This window comes from Corvus moneduloides, chromosome 6 (genome assembly GCF_009650955.1).
Source record: "Corvus moneduloides isolate bCorMon1 chromosome 6, bCorMon1.pri, whole genome shotgun sequence".
In the NCBI taxonomy this organism is placed as follows: Eukaryota; Metazoa; Chordata; class Aves; order Passeriformes; family Corvidae; genus Corvus; species Corvus moneduloides.
In genome coordinates this window covers 61,773,487-61,799,983 of record NC_045481.1, presented here as the reverse complement: position 1 = coordinate 61,799,983, position 26,497 = coordinate 61,773,487, and the positions used below count along the sequence as shown (strand labels likewise).

At 44.4% G+C, this 26,497-nt stretch overlaps 2 protein-coding genes and 1 long non-coding RNA gene across 9 annotated transcripts in view; 2 read left to right on the top strand and 1 right to left on the bottom strand.

Moving 5' to 3' along the window:
• SHANK2 (SH3 and multiple ankyrin repeat domains 2) overlaps positions 1-26,497 on the top strand; it is a 277,689-nt gene that overhangs the window by 239,742 nt on the left and 11,450 nt on the right. For 2 of the 6 annotated variants that reach the window (XM_032110838.1, XM_032110843.1), the window contains 5 exons: positions 1,356-1,376; positions 18,123-18,182; positions 18,420-18,550; positions 19,031-19,142; positions 20,198-22,595. In XM_032110838.1, coding sequence (XP_031966729.1) covers positions 1,356-1,376; positions 18,123-18,182; positions 18,420-18,550; positions 19,031-19,142; positions 20,198-22,595 — 2,722 coding nt within the window. The remainder of the gene's footprint in view (positions 1-1,355; positions 1,377-18,122; positions 18,183-18,419; positions 18,551-19,030; positions 19,143-20,197; positions 22,596-26,497) is intronic. The other 4 variants (XM_032110840.1, XM_032110839.1, XM_032110841.1 and 1 more) reach the window with 2 other exon arrangements.
• Positions 2,054-25,892, bottom strand: LOC116444972. 2 transcript variants are annotated; one of them, XR_004240603.1, is made up of 5 exons: positions 25,650-25,892; positions 9,788-12,942; positions 8,090-8,151; positions 4,354-4,431; positions 2,054-3,221 (listed from the first exon to the last, which is right to left on the bottom strand). It is a non-coding gene; the product is annotated as an uncharacterized LOC116444972 (long non-coding RNA). The 2 variants fall into 2 exon arrangements; XR_004240602.1 differs by having other exon boundaries at positions 8,090-12,942.
• Positions 8,184-13,786, top strand: LOC116444971. Its single transcript, XM_032110844.1, has 2 exons — positions 8,184-8,286; positions 12,637-13,786. Exons 1-2 carry the CDS (start codon positions 8,208-8,210, stop codon positions 13,494-13,496), a joined length of 939 nt encoding a protein of 312 aa, XP_031966735.1. The 5' UTR covers positions 8,184-8,207; the 3' UTR covers positions 13,497-13,786.

The window sequence follows — 26,497 nt, the reverse complement described above, 5'->3', positions numbered from 1 at the left end:
TATCCAGATGAGGCAGATATTGCAGTGGCAAGAGTTTTCTGTTCTGAGGAAGAGTCCTGCACCATGTTCCAGAGGTGCTTGTCCCCTAGGAAAGCTGTAGTAGTGAGAGAAATTTGCTCTCTTCCTAAACAAGGCTGTAAAATGCCACTTGTGTGACACTCTGAACATCTGCCACCCTAGCAAACAATGTGACTGCTGTTCCAAATAACATCTGTGGTCTACCTATTTTCATATTTGCTCTGGGAAAGGGCTGTTATCAGAAGGGACAAGAATCCTTCAATTGCATGGCAGCTGAACAAGCTTCCACAGGGAAAATGTTCTCCCTGTCATCAGTTAGAAGTTGTCTCCTGACATAAAACACAGCTTGTATGTGTGTATTTATACATAATTTATCTCTCTCTCTATGTATATGTGTATATATTGGACATCTGTGAGAGCTATGAGAACACCCACATTTTTACAGCCATTGAACTCCCTAGTGAATAAGCATTTCTTCACGACATATATGTGCAAACCAAATAGGAAGTGCCTATAAGTGAGCACTGTGGATGTTCTCATCAATACCTCTGTGTAACCCTTTTTCCTGAGCTGGAGAAGCTCATGGTCTCAGCAATGTCTCGTGACAAAGAATCCCACGGGCTAATTATGTGCTGTGTAGAGATGTATTTCCTTTTTATTGGTTTTGAATGTGATGCCTTTAATTTTATTGAATGTCCCTTGTGATGTAATAGAAGAAAAATATAAATAGAAACTCCCCATTTGTTTTCCCTTAGAGTGCCTAGTTTTGTAATGTCATCTAGCTAAGTTAAACATAATTTTTTTTAAAAAATTATCCATCTTGCTTCCTTTGCCTGGCTCTGAACCCTACTTACAGTTTTATTGACATGTTTTGAGCTATTCTGTTCTTCATAATACAGAGCAGACCATCTGAGCTGTCCTCTTTCAAATTAATTAATCCAAAAGATGCAGTGTGCTAATGATTCCTTTCCACTTAAATCTGCAAAGATTTGGAAATGCCCAATGTTGACGTAGTTTGACAGCCCTGGCATCAATAAGTTGCCCCAATTACTGGTTTTAAAAAAGAACTTAGGAAGAAAAAAAACCCTGCGGATGTATCCCTAATAGCTGAGGGGAGAAATTCCTCATGGTTATCATAAACCCTGATAAACAGCTTGGCAAAATCAAATTTTATCTACTGTGGTTTGAGAGATACCTGTTTAGTAGAGGTGAGCAGGGAGAGACTGATGTCTTAGGGGGAAGAATAATGTTTGTGCTCAAAATGACAGACAAGGATTTAGCATATAAAAAATTACCTTCAGAATTGATTCACAGTTCATTCCCTTTCTATTTCCAAGCTTCAGTACGGAAGAAGAAGGGTAAGGGGAAGCATTTTGTCTCTTGTTTAACCTGTTTCTCACCTTTCCATAGTGGAGGATAATAACATAATGTAAATGTTGGCATATGGTCCAGTTTATTTTATGGTGTCAAATGTACATTAATTATTGTATACGTTTTTTTAGTTATTTAGTTAATAAATTGCAAACACACTAAGAAACTCAAACAGAAGACCACATTCGAAAATATCCCCCGCATTTCTTCCTTTTGTCTCCTTTCCTTCACCTTGCCTTTTTTTTCCTTCTCTGTACCCAACTCTTTTCCAACCCCTTCCATCTCATGTCCTCACAGTTCCTGTGCTGACTGGCAGCCACAGAGAGTTAGTGGCCAGTGACCCCCTCCCCCCAGTGCGGTCCCCCGTTAGTGCCCCGCTTGTCTCCCGAATGGCCGCGCGCTCCTCCGCGCCCACACTGTGTCTGTCTCAGGAGTCAGGGATCTCGCACACCACACTTGGGCTTCCCACCCGGACAAACGCTGCTCTGCACAATTCGGTAGTGTCCGATAGAACGTCTTCCACGCTGTCCTGTATGCATGGAGTGCCCTCCCTGGACTGATTCATGAGGCCACCCACCACCTTCTCCTTCAAATCTCTCCCAAAGACCCACCTTCCCTAGATCCCTACTGCGCAATCATCCCAGCACTGATGGCGAGGCAGGGGGCCAGGTAGAAATAGCAGTGCTATTTTAATAGTTTCCATAAATGTATTTTTGTGTACAGAGAGTTTGTTTGTGTTGAGCTGCACTTTCTCCATGCTCCTGTACGTCATTTTGCTTCCCTAGATTGTGAGCTCTCCCGAGCAGGGGCTGTGTCATTTCCACCTTCTCATGGAGTCTGGCCCAAGGAAGAGTCTCCCACTTCCCTGAGCCCCTGGGTGGTAGCTGGTGAAAAACAGGCTGTGTCGTGCTCTTGGAAGAGGCTCAGTGTCATGGGAAGGAAATCTAGGCTGTAGGCAGTGTCTTCTCTCAGCAGGGAAGCTTTTCCTTTTTAACATTTAATAGGACGAGATTGGGTTATTTTTCACTCTTTATTTTCCTGCTCTTTCCTGACCTCCTTTCAGGTGGTTACCACAGGCTCCAGCTAGGGATATTTGCTATTCTCCATTCAGAGAATATGACAGGATAAACCACATTGCTGCTGAAAAATATGTTTCGGCAGCATATTAAAAAAAAAAATCTTTGTGTTATTGTGTAAAGTCTTCTGTCAACCAAAACTTCAGTTTTCTGGGTCAGAGATGGAGCAGGCATTAAGATAAAAAGAGTGACTTTTGTGGTTCTGTCTGACTGGTCTTGTTGGTTATCACTGGAGATGGGTTCTGGTTCATTGGGAGAGCAGGGGAAAGGAAGGCAGGGCAGGACATAGGCTGTATTTTTTGGTATTCAGGATAGAAGATAGGCTGTCTGTGTCTAAAGAGATAGGTGATAAATTCCTTAGGTTTGGAGCAGTATGGCACAGGCAGTTCTGTCATTTTACTGCAGTTACAAAGCATGAATCACTAAAAGTTACCTTCATCTATGCCACTGACTTTCTGCTTGCAGTAGTTGCCTGACTCAGAGGTAGCTTCCAACCTTGAAATGCGTGTGTGGAGGGGTTGTGTTTCCAAACTACCTTCTGGATTTTGTGGGATATGTGGGATGGGGGAGAGGTGTTCTTCTCTCTTGTGCCTTGTAGTTTTCCAAGGACTGTTGTGTGAGTAAGTTATGGCAACGTGTAAACCAAGAGTTGTAGCAGCAACTTGTTGGAGGCAGCACTTAAAATGTGATTCCATTAATACTGAAGAATAACCAGGATATTCGTGCAGCAAATTGAAATGAAGGTTTGAAAATACTCTGGAAATGAAAGATGAAGAGAAAAATTTGAGGTCGCAGTTTTCATCATCACCATGGGAAAATAGGTATCATTGGAGCCTCAAAATTAATATTTTAAAACTTTAAATTTAACTCTGTTCATAAGAAGTTTATGCAGCTGGTGGAGAGCTTGGTTTTAAATGGCTTTTCCTTGAGTTTTTGTTTTGACTTTCCAATAACTCCATGTGGAGGGAGAATTTTAAAATTATATGATCCTTAAGGAACACATCCATACACTAAGATCTGTAAACGTCTAGATCCATGATTTAAAAGTTTCCTGCTCCTCAGCTTGCTTTGCTGCCAGGAAATGGGTTTGATTTAGTGATTAATTTGGGATTTTCAGTGAAAGCTGAAGTGGACAGTGTTGAATTTTAAAACACCTAACACAAAAATCATCTAAAAGAAGGGGCAAAATGAAGAATAGAGCAGGTTAAACTTCCACAGCGAAATGGGAATGACAGGATAAATAATTCTTCTGCATTAATAAATATTCTGCTGGCAGTGTCACACAGTTGTCAGTTGTGAGCTAGGGGTGGTGCTTTGTTTGTTCTTAGATTCAATATGGTAATCAATATAAAATATTGATATATACCATATACTGATAAAGTATGTGTGTTGGTCCTGGTCTTTGGGGTTTGGTGTGGGCTGCAGTACCAACTATAAATAAAGGATTTCCTCCTTTGAAGGGTTTAGATTCTGTCACCACCTCACAAATACAGAATTACTGTGATATCATCAACACAGAATATTGTTACCCGGCATCAAGTCTTACTGGCATTTGAATAGAAAAATATCAGTTGATGGCATTCAAAAGAAATATTATTAGCTCTGTCTGCAATAAGCATTCCCACTTCATCCCATTCCTGTTGTCCATTGTTTCAAAGGTGGCGCCTTCCAATGGCATCTGAAACAATGAAATTGCAGAGCAAATACATATAAATGAATGCCAAGCAGTGGATTAGCTCTCAGTGTTCTGTTCTGTTTGAAGAGACCACTCCCAAAGCCGTCTGGGTTCAAAACTCACTTTTTTATTTCACTGTGGTGGAGTTGATGATGGAGATTTGTCTGCAGGGAACAGTGGAAATACCCCCAAAGCAACTTTTACAGCACTCACCACGTCAGCTCCAGTGATAGCTCCCAGCATCTGCAGTGCTTCTCTGTAGGAAGAAGGTTTTCAGATCTTCACCAGACACTGCATTTGAGAAGATGAGAGCAGAAGGCATCAGGCTTCATGAAGAATTCTTGAAGGTTATCCCTTGTAAGTAATTGATTCGCATTATGCATTTGAAATTCTAATGAGGTGGCAGTGTAGTAATGAGGAAAAGGTTGTCATCGGGCTGTCATTTATCTCAAGCAGAAAGCAGTGACTCTGGGTGGAATTTGTCAAGTCTGTGTGAAGAAATGCCAGCCCCATTTGTGGTTGGCGCAGCGAGGTTACTGATTTTATGGCTTGTAGTGTAACTTGGGGGGGCCCACAGCGTGTAAGTGTAGGATTAGGACCGTGGCTACCATATAAGTACTCGTAAAACTCTTAGTGAGAGAAAAGTATTGAAAATCGGCCTGTTTCAAAAAGGGAATAGTGCTAAACCTGTGTTTTCCACCAAAAAGAACTTGGCACCTAATTGGCAACGTGCTGATTAGCAACTTGTGGCACAGAGTCTAAACTTAACAGGTACCTCCTGGTACTAAAGACTTCTTCAGACCAGGATTTACCTTTCATAAGGTGCTTTAAGTAACATTTTGGAAACACTGGGAATCCTGAGCAGAGGCTGCTTGAGTCTCTGTGTGGGTGCTCTCATCTACACTGTTATTATTTTGAATTTATCAGGTTATTCTTGAGGATGTAGTGCCCTGTCATGATACTTTTTTTTTCTTTACTACAGGACCATATTGAAAAGGTTTTCAAAACCTTTCTGCATCAGCCAAACAAGACAATGGTATAAAAGAAGTTGGAAGAGGAATTGTAAGTGTTACAGAAAATGTGGGGTTTGCAGCATTTGCAAAGAGACACATTAAATACGTTGGTTTATGTGAGTGTGGCTATGCTCAGATATTACCAATTTAATATCTAAGCGCATATTCAAAATCATGAGGGCTTGAGGAGCAGTTAAAATTGCATGTGTTTCCCAAAATGGCACAGTTAGGGCAGTGGAAAACTCTTTCACCACTTTTAATGTGTTCTCTCTCTTTTTCAGGAGCCAGGGAGATGAAGGACTTATCTCCCTCATCTCAAAACTCCCTTTGCTGCTATTTTTTTTTCTTTTTCCTTCAAATGTTCACATACCCATGTTAATTAATTTCTAATCTAATTAAAAATAAATGCTTTTAGATAATTCCTCATAGTTTGTTTGGTTTGTCCCCTCGGTGTGGAAGCGTGAGAGTTAAGTGTAAGACCAGAGAGGGCTGCAAGTATTTTAGATCCTCCACTTCCTTTTTGGTTTCTTTGAGTTGATTGCCTTTCTTTTGTGACTAGGCCAAATTTTCAAATGCTGTCTCTTAAACAGAACATCAAATTGCCACTTAAATTCCACCTGGCTTGCAGGGTAGGAGTGGGTATTGACTATATTCTCTGCTTTGTTTTTGTTCTTGAACAGAAACCAGTGTTAGACAATGACCATTCCTCTTTCAAGGTAGGCTGAATTGCAAGGCTTCAGCATTGCAGGTGTATTTTAAATGCCTGTATCATTATTTCCTTAATAATGAACATGCTGTTAAAGAGCTGGTACTTGAAAATTGTATCTCTAGAAAGGAATTTGAACATATCAGTTTTCTGCCTTCCTTAAAATTACTCTTGATGGTGTGGTTATAATGCGTAAATGTGACTTGTGTGTACTAATGTGAAGCTATTTTCAGCCCTAGAAACACAAATAAGGCTTTCTTTCAAGAAAGTTTTGAGAGCTCTTTATTGTGAATACCTACAAAGCATTTTCATGTAATGGTATTTATAGATACTCAATGTTAAATGATTAATTTTAGTTGCTAAAGTTTTTATGTTTTATTGCTTTATTTTTTTTTCTTCTTTTATTTTATTTTAGAGTACTTTGTAGAATTTACAGTATCCCAGAGAACAGACAAGTATTTTTACTTAATTTTTATAGAAGGAAAGTGTTTAAAGTGCCTTTTGTGTTTGACTGTATTGCAAAGCGCTTCTATTATTTCCTCATTATGCTGACTGCTAAAATAATATTCTCTGCCTGTTGTTTGCAGAATGGTAAATGTGTGGTTTGGGCATTGTGACTCAAGCACAATACTGCAAATTGTTCATCTGGAGTGGGGCTGGAAGAAGTTAATTCCAGATGAAAATGTAGTGGTGGCAGATTGGTGAGGATTAGCCTAATTGTCCACATGAAAACTCAGGTCATTCCATTTCTGGATATTTTTAACTATACAGGACATAACTGTGGGCTGAACTTGTTGCTTCTTCCCTTTAATTTTTGATCTTACACAACAAATTTGGATTTAGATCTTAACTTTTAATGTTCTTACCCTGAATCCATGCTCTGGCTAAGGTTGGTCTTCAAATGCTCAGTGGTGTGTTGAAGGCCTTGTTATACTTCACCTACTTTTAGTCTTTGATGAATTTTTACACATCCGATCCTGTTTGAAGAGCTGAGAAGAAAGCCCTTAGTTCTCAGTGGGCACAGATCTGTTTTTAACCATCTCCAAACAGGAGTCACCTGTTTTTCCCCCAGGGACACTGGAGCTCTGCTCCTCAGGTGAAATTGCTCCTGTGCCAAGCAAGGTTATCAGATGAACTCCTGTGGTCTGACCAAGCTCTCTTTCGAAATCAGTAGGTTCTCACCTGCCCATTAGCACTGGGAAGATGCCCTAGAATTTTTGTTCATCTGCTTCTTTGAAAGCCTTGTCCAGATCCCCAGACCCACTGTTGCCCAAATTGTCCTTTAGTAGCTCTCCCACCCACAGACATTCCCCCTGAAGCTTTTATCCAGTTACTTCCCAGCTATTCTTTTACAAATTCAGCAGGGCAAGGCCTTTGGCATATATATGGGAAGTGCCAAAAACCTAAAAGGAATGCAGTGCAAACAATTGCACCTACTTGATTCAGATGCTGCTTTTTTCTTTTTTCTTTTTTCTTTTTTCTTTTTTCCCAGATATGGAAAATTAATTATATGCATAATCACTTCATGCTAAAAACAGGCTACTTGTAGTTAAAAATAAAAGAAATTGGAAAAAAAATCGAATCCATAAGATAAAAGCAACACTACAGCCATATTTTTATGTCGTTTAAAAGGATCTCTATGCATTTTTAATAGGCACATGTGAAGACCACTCCTTTAGTTTTGGTGCTGCTTCTGTGACCCATTTTTGCAGATTATTGACAAGGAAGCAGATTTTATCAGCTAACAAAGGAAATTAAACAAAACCTGCAAACTCGTATTTAGGGAAGGAGATGGAACAAAACCCTTGTGTGGGCAGTGCCTGACCCTAAGGGCTGTGTGCCCAAACCTGTTGCCACCAAGGAAGAATGAATGCCCTGTGTTCCCATCACTTTTCCAAAGGAAAAATGCATGTGCCCAATATTTGCCTGCAGATGCTGGACCAGGTGGGTGATCCTACAGCACTGAGGTGCCTTTGGCATTGTCTGAAGTGTTGCATAATGCGCCTGGTACAGTTTCTGTCTGTATCTATCTTAGGTATTTACAAGGCACCTATCACCTTGGTACCTAAGCAGTTTGAGAAATGCACCCACCCCAGGAGGGAGGATGAGATACAGACAGAGGCCCAGGCCCAGAGCAGCAGAGGCAGGGCCCGGGAAGCTCCCCAGCTGTGTTCCTGCTGTTGTTGAGCTCCTGGCCCACTTGTTGTGGCCAAGGAACATCTCCACCCACCTGTCTGTCAGCAGGAGGAGACGGTGCCCCAGCCCTCACGCGCAGCTCCGCTGGTGGGCGGTCTGAAAAGGAAAGATAATGGAAAAGGCAACGATCCGGTAGCAGAGGTGAAACAGGAATGGTGGGATTTCAAAAGGAGGGCTTCTTAAAGAGCAGCACATCTCAGGGGAGGGATCAGCTGCCAGTCCAAGTGGCAGGTAAGGCACAACACAGGCATAAATCTCAAATGTTCTTTGGTGAACAAAAGTTAAAGAAATAACTTCTGATGTCTCCGAAGTTTGTGTATATCCAAAGCCCTGCTCTGTTCTTGGCCTCTGTCTAAGTCCTCTACCCCTGCAGCTGACTCAACCATTCAGTAGTTCTCTGTGTATCTCAACCCAGTAATTGCTACAATCCTAAACATGCCTAATGACCAACACAAAGGACTCCCAGTGGTAATGAACGTTGTGGTGCGAGGAGACCGCATGGAATAGCAGTGCTCCAAAATAATGGACATATTCATGAACCTAAAGGCTGGAATAAACTTGGCTTTGATCAGCATGCTCAGGGCAGGATGGGGCAAACCACAGCTCTCCCCTGCAGGCACACCTGGAGCAGCTCTCCTGTGGCCTCCAGGAGCACTTGCTGATCCACCATGTCAGACTAGGCTCTGTGTCAGCCCAGGGAAACACCCGGACAGGCAGCAGGAGCAGAGAACCTGTCTGGCAGATTCTGCTCCACTGCAGAAACAGAGAACCTGTCCATCAGGGGAGAAAGGGAGATAGCCAGGACTTGGGTGGAGGCTCACCAGTTCCTGTTGTATGGACCCCTTCAATACCAGATCTTTTTTTTCCTTAAACACAGCAGAGTCAGTGAGGTCAAACAAAAGACAGCCTTCAGAAACCTGTGGGTCCCAGGGGGCTTTTTGGAAATAGCTGTGTAGTACCCACAGTGATCAAACACTAAAGCTGAAGTGCAGTGGGTCACTGACTTCCAGATGTTTCTGCTCCCTTTAGCCCACGTGCACGCTCCCTCCTGAGTCCCTTCCTTGGTCATTTAAGGATGGAGATGGAAGTCCTGTCCTGGCAGAGCAAGGGACATGAGGTTAGCAACGTGAACCTTGGAGGCTGCAGGTTTGATGGCTGCTATCACTTGCTATAAAGATACCTGTAAAAGACAGAAGTGACCTATTTTTCCTGTAAGTTGCATCTAGCACTGTGAGCAAAATGCTGTGTGTAGGAATGGTGTGTCAGGTGGAAATTGCTGGAAAGATCAGGGAATCTGACCTCCTCCCTTTGCTTCACACCCAAGGAAGCTAGCTGTGCTTCTTTGTACTCACTCTACTTAAAGCTTGAAAAGAAAGAGATTTGGTTTTTTTTAAAGCAAATTAACAACCAAGTGAGGTCAGCCATGTTGGTGCATGGTTTGATCCATGGCCGATTTTGACTTCACAGTTGTAGTGGCCTCTCTCTCTCTTTTTTTTGGAAGTGACCCCTTTTCCAAGGAATTAAAGGCATTTAGTTGAGGTCACTCGGTCAGCTGTTCAAGCATAAGGACAATTTCTGGCTGAACCCAGTTTTGCAGTGCCCCTGCTGTGCCTGGCACACCTTTCCCACAGCCCCAGCCTAGGCACTGGTGCGACCAATCTGACCAAGATCCACCTGGAGTTTAGGGTGACTTTTGGTCACCAAGGAATGGATTTCTTGGGCAGATACTCACACGTTCATCCAGGTGCTGTCAGTCAGTGGCCTCCAGGCAATTTTCCCATGATTGCTCCTTAGCAAAGGAAGGTCTGTGGAACGCCATGCCTGTAACACACTCTTGGTTCCCCATGCCCCACGGCAATGCTTCCCAAAGCATCCAGAAACTGGAGCTGCTGAGAGATGCTGAACACCTTGTTACAGATAATAACAGCTATGGTTATTCCTCCTTCTCATTGCCAGCCAAGTTTACCAACCTAACCTAAAGCCTGTGCATGTATTCATTATTCAGAAGTATTCGCCAAGAGTTTCTGCAATTCACCTTCTGCCCAGGGGTTTTCACAGACTCTTTGCTTGCGCCCTTTGTCGTTTGTGTCATTGGTCACCTATTGCCAGATGCTGTTCTTTCAGCTCTGAAAGGCTGAGAAGGCCGATTGGGAGGATGGCAAACATTTCATAGGACATAAGGAATTTTGCAAAAACTGATTATTGTGCTTTTTCAGAGAAATTTTTCTTTACCAGCCTCTGGCAAATGTGTAGACATGCACAAATAACAAAGGTGTCCTGGTCCCCCTGAATCTGAACAAAATAGACACAGTGATACCATTTACAGAAGTATACATAAATCAGTGTGGAGTCTGGAGGTTTTTGATTTCGTTTTGCTTCTGTTTTTGACTTCCAGTATAGTTTGGTTCTACTACTTACCAGTTGTTAGGCGGGCTCTGTTTAGAACACTTGCCAGGTAAATGGGGTTTTCAAATATGGGGTATTTTCTGCTGACATGTTAAAAGAAATGCCAAGACATTCTGTATGACCAGTGGCTCTACCAGAATGAGTATTTATGATCCCTTACCTCACTCTGATTCCATAGACTTTAACTGAAGTGTGTGTTTGCTTTGTGTGGTACAAGTAGGTCCCCTGTTTTTTTGTTCTTTTTTTTTTCATGTGTACTCAAGTAGGAAATTGCTGAGAAATAATTTCATGGTCCTACACTGTAGTTGTTAAGAGAGCTTTGCTAATGAAGGAATGCAGCTATGGCTGTTTTAGGCAAAGCAGGAGAAGAATTGCCAAGGAAGAAGCAGTTCTTAGTTAGGTTGATATACAGTTCCTTTCAAATCTCCATGGAGTGGAAGAGCCAATGATTGCATGACAGTTTGTCCCTAAAATTCATTTTCATAAGGAGCTCATGCCTTTTTACAAATACAATCTCATCCTCACTTTCCATAAAACATGCAACTGGACAGTCCAGCCAGACGCAGAGACAATATGAATACTTTGAATGTGAATACTTTGAAGTAGTGAATATGCTAAATGCACGAATAATATCCATTATTTTAGCACTTAAAAGTCATCATTCTATGAAGTCACACAGAATCCCTTTCAGAGCACCATAATATTGCAGGCACTTGGGTATAGAAAGAATGAGTGCCACATTGTGGTAGACAGGGATTGAGATACAGGAGGAGGGATCCTTGGGTCTGTCAGAAAGATTTTTTCATTTCATTATATTTCACATAAAATAATTTTTTTTTTAAAAATCGAACAAAGCCCTGCCCTGATTCATAAACAGAACCAAAAGTATGGTTTAACATGACCTCAGCAACACCTCGCAGATATAAGCTTACAGCTTTCACCGAGGTCTGAAGAGCAGTATTTCAAAAAGCAGAAATTAATCCTTAACAAAAAAAAACCCCAAGAAACTTTTTCAAGGCTGGGATGCCAGAGAGTAGGCACGGCACTGATCTGGCACTGAGGCCACTGCGGTGTGAGCAGCAGCAGCCTGGTGGGGACACGATCCCACGGACAGCAGTGCTTCTCTGAGCCGTCCCTTGCCTGAGCGTGGGGAATGCAGGGCTTTGGGCTGCCTCCTGCAGCACTTCAGCCACACTGCCCCAGGGCCATTTCTGATAACCAAATTGGGCCCCTCAAAAAAAAAAGTTTAAAAAAAAGAAGTGGACTCATTTTTTTTATCTGAAGTAAGTGTACAGAGTCCCGGCCACAGCCTCACGTAATCCAGAGCGGTGCAGGACACGCACCACTGTGAGCCGGTGATTCCTGCGGCTGCAAAAGCCTGAGCCCTTCCTGCTCTTTGGGAGGGCATTTGTCTCTAGAGTTGCCACGGGGGAGAGCTTGCACCCAGATTTCCACCACACACCCTCAGGCAAGGGAAGACGTGGCCAGGGGAGGGCAAAACTCAGTTCATTTCCAGGAGACAAAGAGATCCCGGTGAGCAATGCCCTCAGATAGCATTTCCTACTGTTTGGAGAAGAGAGCAAGGAAAATCCGGCAAATGTTGGGGAGGGCATTGCTCGCGGGATAAATCCCATGGATGGCCACCGTCGTGCTGCAGCAGTGACTTGGGAGAGATTTTGGGTGGGGGTGACGTGAGACGTCGGACAAAAGTGAAGATAGCCAGCAGTGCTTCAGAGCAACAAAGGGCTGCCCTCAGCCAGTGGTGGAGCACATCTGGCACCCCAGGAAGCTCAATTGGACCCTTGGCCCTGAGCTCGTCCCAGGGATTTCTGACTGACACCACTGCAGTGCATAGGTGAGCTTCTCGCTAGGTTCACTGACATTTCCTGTCACAGTCACGCTGAGGGGAATTTGGTAGCTCCTGCCTTGGGATGCAGCATGGCTGTGTGTGTTCTGGGTACAGGACAGTGTGCATTGAGACCAAAAGTGCTTAATGACGCCAATTGCCACGTGCCCAATGCAGTCACTAAACTTTAGTCCGCCCTTCTGTTTGCCCAAACACATACACTCTGGCTTCCCAACTGGCTTCTTTCTATGTGTTGTCCAATGCATGTAGATACCTCCATCTGCCTGGCCTCAGATACAGTGGTTGTTGCTCCTCTATTTGATTGCCAGATGTCACTGGGGAGCAAGATGGGGAGGTTCCTGGATCCTCGGGGCAAGCCGGCCATCACCGAGGGAGCTCGCTGTCCACGCCGGCCGAAGAACAGGAATCCTCGGTGCCTGCCTCTGACGAAGACTCGCCGGCCAGGACCACAGAGAGCTGGCAGTGGCCGCTGTCCTCGTCTGAAACGCACAGCAACGTTGGGGAGGATTTTGAGGGATTTCAAACGCCGGCGCGGACTCCGGAGTGCACCATGGACATACAGTCTCCCGGGGATCAGTCACTCAGTAGGACTCCTCAGTTTGAAAGTGACTCTCCTGAGGAGGAGGGAAATGATGAGATGAATGAAGAGCGCTGCGGTGTTGAGCCTGTCCCTAGGGATCGGGGTTGGAGAGGGCAGCCCCAGCTAACAGAGGGAGAGAAGCTGTTGATGGAAACCAACAGTAGGATTGTGCAGCTGCTGGAAAATATCAAGAGGGAGCATGCACAGTCCATGGGTCTCATGTCCCAGTCCATGGGCCGTATGGAGCTGCAGCTGGGCATTGTGGCTACCTCCACAAGAGCCATCCATAACTACCTGTCAGAGATTTTAGCTTTCCTCAAGCAGCCGAGGACGCAGGTCCTCGAAACGCGCATCTCCCAAAGAGCCACCCCCCATGTCGAGTTGACGTGTGCCTCGACATGGACTGGTGAGGACGCAGTGGCATCCTCCACTGTGTGCTTACCAGGGGCCGAAGGGACGAGCGACTCTCGCGACCCGCCGCAGGCCACCCTGCCTTGTCGCAGTGGCCGGCTGCAGAGAGCCATAACCGAGAGGGCCTCGCTGCCCATGCCTCCACGCCAGGCAAAAGGGGGAGGGAAGAAAAAATAACCACTCCATAGGATTTTTAGAGTTTTTTTTAATGTGCCTGTCCTTTTAATTCTTAGCCATAAGGCCATCGGTGGCAGAGTTCAACCATTTCCTACATTGGCTAACATTGTATTCTGGCTGACTAGATTAGTCTAACATTTTGTAGTTTATATTTGCACTGTTAACGATGTGTGCTGCTGGTATTTGAAGAACATTTGCCTCTGTTCTTTCACTTTAACTTCATATGAGCATTTTTTTACTCTGTGCCAGGCATTCATTGCTTTTCTTACAAATACAAGTCATTTCTTGAGGCAGCTGTTTTTTGAGTTTTCTTTCTCCACTATCCCACCCCCTCTGAGCAAGCACTTGGGACTTGGTGGTAAGTATAGAGGTCTTGGCAATACTCGCCTCCCAAACTGTGTTCGATCAGTCTTTGCCTGGTGTTTCTGGCATGCCAGCCTGAGGTGTTGGGGTATAGCCTGTACTGGATCATGACCATTCTTATCCTCTGTGGGTCTCACCAGCTCACTTCCTAAGACCCTCGGTGGAGCTAATCCACGTGTCTTGGCTATGTTGTACAATAAGTAATGTTGCCAGGATCATACCTCATATTTCTCTTTTTGGGGGCTGTGTAGTGATGTGCCACCAGATCTATCTGGGCACCTGACTCTCGTTTTCAAAGTTCATTTGATGATGGATCTGGTGGCTTGATGGGCAGCATTATACTTTTTCCTCTGAGAGAGTCTGGGGATTCGGAACAGGAGTCACTAAGCAATGTGTTCTATGGGGATAAGAGCCATCTCCTGCAACAAATCTATTAGGAGGAGACTGTCCCCTGTAATTATCACAGATACTAATTACTTAAGAAAAAGAAAAAGAAAAAAAAAAAGCAACTTGCCTAGCAGCCAGAACTCTTGAGAACGTAAAAGTCATGACACGCTGTTGGGTACTGTGCTACTCTGTCTGTGATTAAGAGCTTTTCATCAGAGACGAGACCTACATCTTGATAAAACACAACTACTTTCTGTGCCTTTAGGCCATCCAATTTCCTGAGGGTTGGCACCCTGAGCAGGGCACGGGTCCCATTGGTAACCCAACAGGGCAGATGGAAACGCACTTTGGCAATAAATTACTTTATATCTGTTGGTGCTGCCTCTCTCGGGGGAATTTAATATAGTGGCACTCCAATTGCTATATGCATGCAGAGGCATCAGACTGGCTTTTACATGTGGTATCCCTAACAGTTGTCTGGAAGGATGCTGCTTCCAGGAGCCCCTGGAGCGGTGGGGACAGGTTCTCACAGGTGTAGCATGGCTCCTGTGTTTGACTCTCTACACGCCGTTGTGACTTCTCGGGAAGGTGCAGAGCAGTTTCTATGGAAAATGCCAGGGAATAATCATAGGCCTAAAAATCCTCTTCTGTGACTGCAGCCGAGCCGTGCTCTCTGGCCAGTGAGACATAGACTCTTCTCCCCTGTCTTCCTGCGAGGCTGAGGTTATTCAGAGCAAAGTGGATCAGAGTTTGTTACTCTACCAGCCGGCCACAAACTGCTCCTGTAGAAGTGTGTGTGCGTGTGTGCTTGTGGCTGTACTCTGCTGAACGACCGGTTCAAGGAGGAAATGCAGCTGGCATGGCCAGCCTCCAGTGCAGGCTCTTCCCACATTCCTTCCTTTCAACCTTCATCCAGCTGCATTCCTTTGAAAAATCCCATTGGAGGCAGGCTTCTTTGGGCCACTCTGTCGACACACCTCACAGCAGATGCCCATTTTTGCATCTGTTTTGTGGCTTTTTTCTCTCTCTTTTGTCAGGGTTATTTGTAAAGTTATCCTCAGACAATTTCCAACACGAGCTTGTGAGCTTCCCCTCTCGTTGGTACGAGGAGTGTGTGCTGCAGAGTATTTGAGGTCACGAGGAGGTTGGGAGGAGAGCTAATTAGTGAGCCTGACAAATTATTCCAATCTGAGTATATTTGGAACATGTGGTTCTGGTGCAGGAGGAGTTTGCACTCTGGTGCTGTGGAGACGATCAGCTCAAGGCACAGGCGGGTGGCCCAACACGTCTTCTTTCTCTGGGGTGAGTCTGAGTGCAGCTAACTGCAGTTCAGCCAGTCCATTTCCTTGGCCTGAGGAGCACGTTTGATAAGGCAGTGAGGATGTTTTTGTTTCACATCGTGCTTTCACTCCAGCAGGGTGGGGCAGTTGTGGCCAGGCGTTCAGATTTTGACGTTGCCCGCAGGACCCGCCATGTAGCTGCCGCTATTTAGGATCAGTCTCCACGTGCTGGCTGCTTCTGTGGCCTCACATTTTTTGGTGTAGCTCCAAAATGACAACCTCCACTCTACCTTTGCTTTCTGATCCAAGGGCAGTAGAACAAGAGAAGGAGCTGTGCAGTGCTGCCGTTGGAAGTGCCACGCAAGGAAGCCCTAAAGGGTTCCTTGCAAGCAGCTCGAGCTTTAACCCGCCCTCCTGTCCCATTTCTGAGTGCTTTGGCTAAATGTGGCAAATGGGGGCAGCTGTAGGGTGAGAAGGGCTGAAAACCTCTCTACAGACAAGAAACCTGCAATAAACTCACGCAAAACCAGGGTTTTTTTCCCCACATGGAAATAGTAGATGGTATTAAGAATTGGTACCAACTGATATTTTGGTCAGATCCAAAACTAGGATCTGACTTCTAGGATTGTCTAGGAAAATCAGTGCAGTTGGAGGGTATGTATGTTTCATCCCCAACAAATATTTTCATGCTTTTCCAAGTGTCTGTCATGGCCTCATCACTCTTTCCCTGCAGCTTTTTGTTGTCTGAATGGGTATCTGGTTACATGTGTCTGTTCAAAATAAAGGGGATCACTTCTTACATGGTATAGTTCTATTTCTCATGTGCAGATTTTGAGTGCTTCAGTTTCCAAGGCTTCCTTCTTTCTGTATCCCAAAGACCAGTTGTTTGGCTTCTGGGATGAGAACAAGGGTGGGAGAGTCTTAAGAGAAACCTCTGCCCGGTCGAAGCTCTTGGTGATAGATCCCCTGAGTACCATTCTGCAGTCCAGCTGTATTTTTGCTGTACAGGGTAAATGTTCATGGTTACACCGTCGCTTTCTGATGCCTTTTGCTGAGCAGAAGTGCAGATATTTTTCTTTCAGACGTTTGTATTACAAAGCCTTATGAAATGTGACGTGAAGTTGGTTTTTATTTTTGAATACATGTGACGATATTAAGATTTTTTTTTTCCTTTTCTCCTTCCACTGGATGATTTAAACCCCACAAAAAAAGATAAAGCAGACCAATGAAAAGACTTGAATGCTAACTTCAGTTGAAAAGAAACAGCAACACTACTCTTGTGAGACAGTTTTCAGCAGTGTTCAGCTTACTGGTCCTGCTCAGCCTTTCCTTTCCTGCCTGCTCCCTGACCCTCTGTGACACTGAAATATCCACTTCTAGGACAACCTTCTTCCTAACCTGAAAGCTTAAAGTTCTTCCCTCTCTTCTTCTCCCATTTAAAATATCATCCTTGCATCAGCCAGATCTACTGTTTAGAGGGATCAAAAGCTCTTTTCCTCCTGCCTTATTCCCATCCATATCAATATCCAGGGCCCTGAGTGCGCTGCTCTCCAGCGAGAGGTAAAATTTAAATCCCTGAATACAATACTTGGGATAGTAACACCAGCTCTAGATCACCAAAAACCTGGGGGTTTTTTAAAGTCTGTAGTATCTTAATAAAGTAACTATCCTTGTTTGACAAATAATCAATTATTTGGGAGATGGATCCAATTGCTGAAAAGTAGCATTGCTCTGACTTGTGTTGCGGAAGCCTAGGAGCCAGGCTGAGGTGTTCCACTCACAGAAACACCACAGGCTATGCAAGTAATCCTAATTTTGGTGAAACTTCAAAGGAAAAGACACTAAATTAGCATGATACAGGCAAGCAAATGCAATGGAAGGCGTAGTAAGGACAGCTGTTGGTGTGATTCCAGTTTGGATTCTAGTAGAGATTCCAAACTCAAACTCTCCTGGTGGCTTGGGCGAGTGATTTAATTTCTCTATGCCTTGGTTTCGTAGCAGTAGAAGGGGCAAAAAAAGGAGCTGTCAGGCAATAATTAGTTGACTATACTATACTTCGAGGTCTTCAGTGTGAGGGAGTAACATTTTGTATTAAATGCTGATGGACCTTGTTCGTGACCAAAGTTGGAGACGGGGCTAATACCAGCACTCAGCTTTGGAATATCCTGATTAAACTTTTCCCTGTATTTTACCATCACATCATGCAGTAGATCAGAGACCCAAATCCAAATGTTGAAGTTCTCATTCAGATTTGGACTTTGCCTGTTTTTTGGCTTGCTTCTGACAACAACTAAATACATTCCCAAACTGTACAGTTACTAAAAGAAATTTAAAAAAAAACCAAACCAACACGTACAAAAGTATCATTTAAACAAAGGATGCAGTTAGCAGTGCTAGCCTACAAGTCCAAGAGCATGAACAAATCAGGATGTGATTACTTAAGGAGAATAGGCATAAAAGAGCACTTCTGGAGTACTTGTTAATGTCCAAAATATCACTGAAATTCTGATGACTAAGTACAGTCTGCTTATCTCTATTTGAAACAGTGCTGTACGGATTCACTATTTCTAAAGGTCTTCTTTCCATTTCTATATAGATATTCTCCCTTCACATTTTGAAGGTTTGAAGAAGAGGATTGTTTTTCGAGTCACACTAAGTAAACATTAAATGCATGCAGGCTTAAAACTAAAGCATGCATGTTATGTAGCAGCAATTAAAAGTGCTCGGCTTGCACGACTTATGATGCTCAAGCGTTGCCTTGTTAAAATGCCAAAAAAACTCTTTCTTTGCATTTTTTTGAAAAGTAAATCTCTTCCTTTGACCTTGCAATACTTAACTGTTCCATTTCTTTGGACAAGTGGTATTTATTTTACTGAATGCTTTTATATTACAGATAAGGTGGATGAAATAGTGCCAGTTTCCAAGCCATCAAGAATTGCAGACAATGCAACTGTGGACTCAAGAGTGGCAACTATAAAACAGCGGCCTTCTAGTAGATGTTTTCCCTCAGCTACAGATATGAATGTGAGTGGGAGCCATGAAGCACTGCTTTATTCCTACTAATGCATCTAATTCCGTGATTAAATAATGCACACTGCTTTGTTAAGGGAAGAATTGATGTTAATACTATAGCACCTACTAAAAATTAAACCCCAGAACTCTGAAATTGCATTATTCAAGTGCAGAATTTGATCTTACAAAACTTTGTGTTTAAAAAAAATTATTGGTTTTGTTGCATTTTGGACATCTTTTTCCATAACCCACCTTAACCTGTTGCCTTGTAAATAATATCAACAGTCTTCACTTACAGCTGCTGTCCTTTTATGACCATCTAAACAAAGCCCAGGCTTCCCTTCCTCTCCCCCTCCTCCCCAAAAACAACCCCAGATTTATTATTTCCCATAAGAATTCTCGGTGGAAGGGGTAATGGATGAGGCATTATTTCCACGTGGGGGAGACTTTCGTGCTTTAATGCTGTTGGGGTTTCTGTTTGCTCTCTTGTAGTCCATGTATGAGAGACAGGGTATTGCTGTGATGACGCCCACTGTCCCAGGGAGCCCTCAAGGTCCTTTTCTGGGTATACCTCGGGGTACAATGAGAAGACAAAAATCCATAGGTAAAATGCCTCTCTTGTATGGTTTTGTTCAGTAATCACATCCTTCTAGTAACTTTGCTTCTTTCCTAAAGTGTGTTTCTCCGACATCTTTAACCCCAGTGAGTGACTGTTTAATCTTTATACACAGCTCATAAGAAAAGAAGTTTGTGTGTAAGGTGATGTAATTTCCACATTCTGCTTGGCAAGTATGGAATTACAATTTGAATGTTTTCTTTAGAAAGTTCCCTCTAACAAGGAAAAAAAAAAAAGATCAGTTGAAGCTTTTGCAAAAGGGCAAAACGTTATCCTTTTTTTCCTTGTTATTGAAGTGAAAGCATCGTAATGCTGTGTAGTTTAGAAAGAAATCCTGTTGATCAAATGGACTAAAATTCACCTCTTCTTTTCACTTCAAATGATGGAACTAGGTGATTTTACAACAAAGAAACAAAGCACAGACCAAATTTGGGCTTTCTTTGTTATTGTTAGTAATCTTAGCAGTGACTTTTATCAATTTAGAAATGCATTATGCTGATGTAAAATTAGCATCCAAACTATCCCAGTATTACCCAGTTTATTTATGTTAAAAGCCATATTTGTAATGATATAATGTCATCTTTTGAAATGCAACATTATAGGGTTTTTTCCCCAATGGGATCTTCACAGTCCCTTCGCTAAATTTCAATTGCATCTTAAAAATCCATTCGATTTCCAAGTTGCATTTGTAGAGTGTTAGAGCAAGGCAGAAGTGACTTTTCTGCATAGAATCTCCTCCCTGTTCAATAGTTTTCAAAGAAAATGTGCTTTTCTACAGCCACCTTGATGACACATAAACCCCAAACATTTGCCTAGACATCAGTTTAATTAAAATTCCGTAGCATCCTTTCCAAACCTGGGATGTCCAACAGGAAAGAATGATTATGGTGGGAATCAACCTAAAGGCCTCTTTTGGAATTTTGCTTACTTCTCGTGCCACAGGAAATGCACTCTGGAATTTTTGGGGTGGATGGAGAAATAGTGCAGTGTGAGGGATCCTGGTGGATGTGGCAGGGTTTTAAATGCCCTCTCTGATTTTTCAGGAATAACAGAGGAAGAGCGGCAGTTTCTGGCCCCTCCTATGCTGAAGTTTACCAGGAGTCTTTCAATGCCTGACACCTCTGAAGATATCCCACCACCACCACAGTCCTTACCTCCCTCACCACCGCCACCTTCCCCTTCTCTGTACAACTCCCCCAAATCCCTGACGTCCCGGAGCTACGGAACGATCAAACCTCCATTTAACCAGAATTCAGGTGCAAAAATCTCTTTGGTTAGGCCCGAGAGCGTGGGGACGATGATCAGGGACAAAGGGATCTATTACAGGCGGGAGCTGGACCGATACTCCCTGGACTCGGAAGACCTGTACAACCGGAGTGCCGCAGCTCAGGCGAATTTCAGGAGCAAGAGGGGCCAGATGCCGGAAAACCCCTATTCCGAGGTCGGCAAGATCGCCAGCAAAGCAGTTTACGTGCCGGCCAAGCCAGCCAGGCGGAAGGGGATGCTGGTCAAACAATCCAACGTGGAGGACAGTCCAGAAAAGACCTGCTCTATTCCAATTCCAACCATCATCGTCAAAGAGCCATCCACCAGCAGCAGCGGGAAAAGCAGCCAAGGGAGCAGCATGGAGATCGATCCTCAGTCTTCGGAGCAGCCCGGCCAGCTCCGGCCCGATGACAGCTTGGGAGTCAGCAGTCCGTTCGCAGCAGCCATCGCAGGGGCCGTGAGGGACAGGGAAAAGAGGCTGGAAGCGAGGCGCAATTCCCCGGCCTTCCTCTCCACAGACCTGGGAGACGAGGACGTTGGATTAACGCCACCAACACCACGGATGAGGCAGTCCAAGTTCACCGAGGAGGCAATGTTTAGCAGTGAGGATGGTTTCAGACAGCTCATGTCGCCATCTCCGATCCCCGCCCCCAGAGAGCCCGAAAACCTTTTTAACAGCAACGAGCCCAGCAGCCAGAGCGACTCAAGGACATTGAATGCTCTGTCCAAAACGAAAGGTACTGACAACAGTACGGCGCCAGCCAAGCCCACGAGTGCTCCCAGCTCGGATAGCTACGTCCACCCGGTCACAGGGAAGCTGTTGGATCCAAACTCGCCACTTGCCCTCGCGCTCTCTGCCAGGGACAGAGCCATGAAAGAGCAGACACAGCAGATTCCAGGCAAAGCGGACGCTGTCAAAACCGACCTTAACAAACCGCTTTACATCGACACCAAGCTGAGACCCAACATGGAAACGACTTTTCCTGTTACTGCCACTGTCACCAGGCAAAATACCCGCGGCCTCTTGAGACGGCAGGAGACTGAGAACAAGTACGAGATGGATGCAGGGAAAGAAAAGAAAGCTGAGGAGAAGAAGAACATGTTGATAAACATTGTGGATACCTCGCAGCAAAAGTCGGCTGGCCTGTTGATGGTGCACACTGTGGACGCGGCAAAGTCGGACGACACGCCTGAGGATGAGGAGGAAAAGGGAACCGAGATGGAGCCGAGCCCTGAAAACTCCCCACCGGAGAGGCCGGAGGGCAGCGAGGAAGCGGAGAGCGAGCTGAGCGTCCCTGCAGCACCCGAGCCCCCGGCTTCTCCCTGCAAAACCATCATGGCCGCCAGCTCCGTGGACGACCCCGTCATCCTGCCCTTCCGCATCCCCCCGCCGCCCCTGGCCTCGGTGGACATCGACGAGGAGTTCCTGTTCACCGAGCCGCTGCCCCCTCCCTTGGAGTTCGCCAACAGCTTCGACATCCCCGACGACCGCGCGGCGCCCGGCTCGGCGCTGACGGACCTGATGGCGCAGAGGAAGAATGGCACCCCTTCGCCCAGCCAGCCAGCAAACTCCTTGGACGGCAAAAAGCAAGCGGGTCTCTCAAACTGTTTGCCTGCCTCCTTCCTGCCACCCCCCGACAGCTTCGACAACGTCACCGACTCCGGGATCGAGGAGGTCGACAGTCGGAGCAGCAGTGACCATCACCTAGAGACAACCAGCACTATCTCAACAGTGTCCAGCATCTCTACCTTATCCTCGGAAGGAGGGGAGAACGTGGATACTTGTACAGTCTATGCAGATGGGCAAACATTTCTGGTGGACAAACCCCCAGTACCTCCTAAGCCAAAAATGAAGCCCATAATCAACAAAAGCAATGCACTTTACAAGGACGCGCTGATCGAGGAAACTGTAGACAGCTTTGTGATCCCTCCTCCCGCTCCGCCCCCGCCTCCCATCAGTGCCCAGCCCAACCTGGCGAAAGTCGTCCCCCAAAGGACATCCAAGCTATGGGGGGACGTGCCAGAGGTGAAAAGCCCGATTCTCTCAGGCCCCAAGGCTAATGTCATTAGTGAATTGAACTCAATACTCCAGCAAATGAACAGAGAGAAATCCTCAAAGCCAGGGGAGGGATTGGAGTCGCCGACTGGAACTAAAACTGCGAGTCTCAGTACAAGGTAAAAGTAATTAACCAAATCATTTTCTAAAAAGGCTTGACCTCTTTTTTTTTTTTCTCTCCATCCCTTTGCTGACTTCTCCTGTAAATCACGTAGATTAAAGAAGGGTGTACTTTTTATTTGCTTAACGAATGGTCTGTGTCAAACAAGAATTTCTTACACTGCCAGCATTTGTGTTGCCTACATGATAGGACAGGAGCTTTCTCAGTCTTCAACTTCAAGGCAGTTTGCACAAACCTTTCAGTTGTTTTGATGTGAATTTCTTAGATTTCTCTTTTATTTTTTTCCTCTTTAGTTTGTTTTCCTTTTAAAATGTGGTGATAATTTAATTTTGCTTCAGTCCCATGAGGTATTTTGGCTTCAAACGGGTAAAAAGTGTTTTTGCCAAGGGTTGCTTCGCATTCGCTGTGTGGTGTCATTTGATTCATGCTGAGACCTCTCCTAACCTACTTCATCATGAAGTATTTCAGAGAATTGCTCGTTAAAATCACTTTGCACTGTCCATGTTATTACTAAATCACATCTGTATGGTATGTAGACATAATGTCATGAAATCCACAGTTACTCAAAAAAGAAAGGTAATTTTGTTAGTTTTATTAGGAGACTGAGGTATTTCTTTTTGCAAAAATGCCGTGCTGGCATTTTGTTTTTAAAAAAACCCGAAGTGGCACTTAAGTAAATTTTATTAGAATTATTCTGGTGGTTAATAAATATCTCAACCTTTGGAAAGCTGCTGCACTTTGCAAGCATAAAGATAATTTGTTTTTAAGGGAAGGGTGTCTCTGCTGATTGCAAAGATTGCTCATTCAGAAAACCGTGTGATCCACAGGCTCAGCATCACACAGTTAGATATTATTTCCTGCAAGATGGAAGCCATCAAACTGGTGACGGGGAGGGAATTCAATTTTTAGAACTGAGAAATGGGAATAAAACATGAAAATTCTGTAATTCCTCTCAGTGGCACTTGAGTAAACAGAGCAGAAGTTGAGTTGGCTCTACAGGAAAAGCTTTCATACATTAAATAAAAACCAAAACAACATTATTTTTGCTAGATGTTGGTCGTGTTCCTTGTTAAGCCCCATGAACACGTTGTCTGTAGCTTCATGTGTATAATATTATTTATCAGCTTTTATTTTTAAACTGAAAGGTATTTCCAGGTTACAGTGGAGGTCTTTAGCATCCCTATTTTATTAGAAAATAACCGAGGCCACCAACTACAATGTACTGTAAATATGTCGAGGTGCTCTCATTACTGAGAGGAAAATGAAAAGTAGAAGTGAATAGAAACACTTGTCAAAATGCATTTTAAAAGGTATAAAGGGTGGGGAGAAATTGAAAAACTATAGCACTTCACTAGAGAAAAGCAAACTATTATGTAAGCAAAAGTAGCCCCATATGTTACCTTTCAGAGGAAGATCTGACAGTGTTACAAATTTATGCTGCTTTTCTATCCTTGAGGTCTTTTAATTTTTCTAACTCAGCTTTGGCAAATTACCAAGTCTTCATTATGGAATACAGAGGCTCAATTAGGGGGAAAAAAATCCCACCCAAAGCATTATTGCGGTGGGGCTGAAACCCTGCTTCTCCCCTGAAAAGTAAACCCAAACACTCATCTTTGCAAACTGGAGAAAGGATTCTGGGATGTACCAGGGCCAGAAGAGCCATGAGGGAATAAATGGGATAAGTTGGCAGTGGCAAAGAGCAGCAAAACTCTTGGCTGTCATTTGACTGTGGGAGAAAACGACACCCCCGCAGAATTCCCGGTGGGAACAGGAGGCAAGAGGGCTGGGTTTTGTTTCCTGCCGTTTTCCAAACTGATGTGATTACTTCTCAATTATGAGCTGAGTTGAAGCTGCTAAAACCACCAGGAAGGGTTGCTAAGGATTTCTTTTTTAAGCAAATAATAATCTGGAGATAGCAGAAGAGAGCCAGCAATCCACAGATGCTGGAAGTGTGTTTGAGAAGGTGCTGCAGGCAGTGTCTTTTCATCTCAACAAGGGTAGGGCAGAGAGATGGAAATGGAGACGTTCACTTGTGGATTCAGAAGCCCTGTGGTTTCTTTCACTGCTTTTACTCCTGCTTTATCTCTCTAAAAGTTAAATAAATTACAGCCTTTCTAGCCCAACTGCACAACTGACACAATTTTTTACAAAGCTGTCAAATATTATGACCGAGGAATACCATCTTGTGAAAATTTCGAGTGTAAAAGCTAATATTCAAATTTCAAAGGCAAAATTCCTGGAGTTTCTTGGTATTTTTTTTGGTCCCCCTAATGCTCTAAAACCTGTGACAACCAATTGTAGAGCTTGCAGCCCTTCCCCCACGAGCTAGCATTAGAAAGGGACCAAAGAATTTTAGCTCACAAAAAGCAGGGATTCTGCTGAATTAAAGAACGACTTGTTAGCTCTGCCAACAGAGCAGTGATGATAAATGAGCCTGTTCCTATCCTTCAGCCAAGGAGAGGGATTGGGAAGTGTTATAAATAGGAACAACATTCGCAGGCTCTCTTGGGAGGTGTTCGCAGCGCAGGCAGCCTGATGAAATTAAAAATATGTATCAGCTTATGGGGCCGTGCATAAAATTACAGACCAGATTGGAATCTGAAATCCCACTAGGAACTCTCTTTGCACAGCCAGTAGATGTAAAACTGGGGTTCATTCGAGGCAATTGCCCTGTTGGGGTGGCACAGGGGTGAATTAAACTACAGATAGCTGGGTAATGGCTGGCTGCAGAAACCCATAAAAGTACCTTCGATGCGTGTTTTTGATAAAAGAGGATTAGGAAGAGACCATTTCTCAATTATTCCACTAAAACCACCCTAAACTTGCTTTTATTCTCTGCACCTTGGTTTAGTGATCGTTTTCCATGGTGTATTTATAGTTTTCCTGTGGTTCTTATGGAGACACCAAGCTTCAAGATTTTTAAATACAGCTTGAAAACACTTGGCTGGAAACCATCTGCTCCTCAGTGGCAGTGACCAGCCCGTGGGATAGGGAAAAGGAGCCCACTAGGAGAAGGAAAAGGAGGAAGAAGGGAGAGGATGTGCTTGCTTACCTTGTACTAATTAAAGTGTAATTAAGGGGTTTGATCAGAAGGTTCAGGAAGAGAGCTCCAGATCCCACTCCCAATTTTGGCCACCATTTACTTTGAGAAATTATGGCCATCAGTCAGGGTGACAGACGTTTTAATCTGGTTTATCCGTGTCCTCCTGTGGGCGAGGAGGACGGGACATGTCCACCACAGTGCCATGAATACAGCAGGGCTATAAATCCACTTGAGAGGCCCCTGGCTTTTCTAGGGAGCTGATGAAAGAACTGGGAGAAGAGCAGAGCAGGGCTCTCACTGGGAGAGGGGAGGAGTGTTTGCTCTGCCTGTGACCCGGCAGTCGCGTAGCAACGTGACCATCAGGTGCCAGCCCCTGAGATCAGGGGACAAAGTCAGCGTGGCTGAGGCAGGATAAACCCAGTGGCTGCCAGGGACACACAGCTCAGCCCCCAGGGAACACAGCATCTTCCCTCCCTCCCTCCGTGCCTCTGGAGCACTGAGAAGGGATGATGAATAGCAGCTGCTGCTGCCCTCCACCAGCACCGCACCAAAATGATCCATGGCTTTGCCGGAGGGAGAAACACTTTCTGTTTCTGTGTTTGTCCAGCTGTGTTTGCACAATCCCGTGGCTTCTGGGGCACATTGGCATCACTGCTGGTGGTGGGAAATGCTCATGATAAATGTGGGAGTTGTGGGGAGTGCATAAGCAGGTGGAGTCGAGTCCTCTAGGAATAATAATCTGCACTGTGCTGGAATAACAAGTTTTAAAAGTGAAACCGGCCAGTGGTTTTGGCCACCTCTGAATCAGTTTTTTCACGCATATCTCGAAAAGTTCCTTTTATTTTCCCACCAACAGG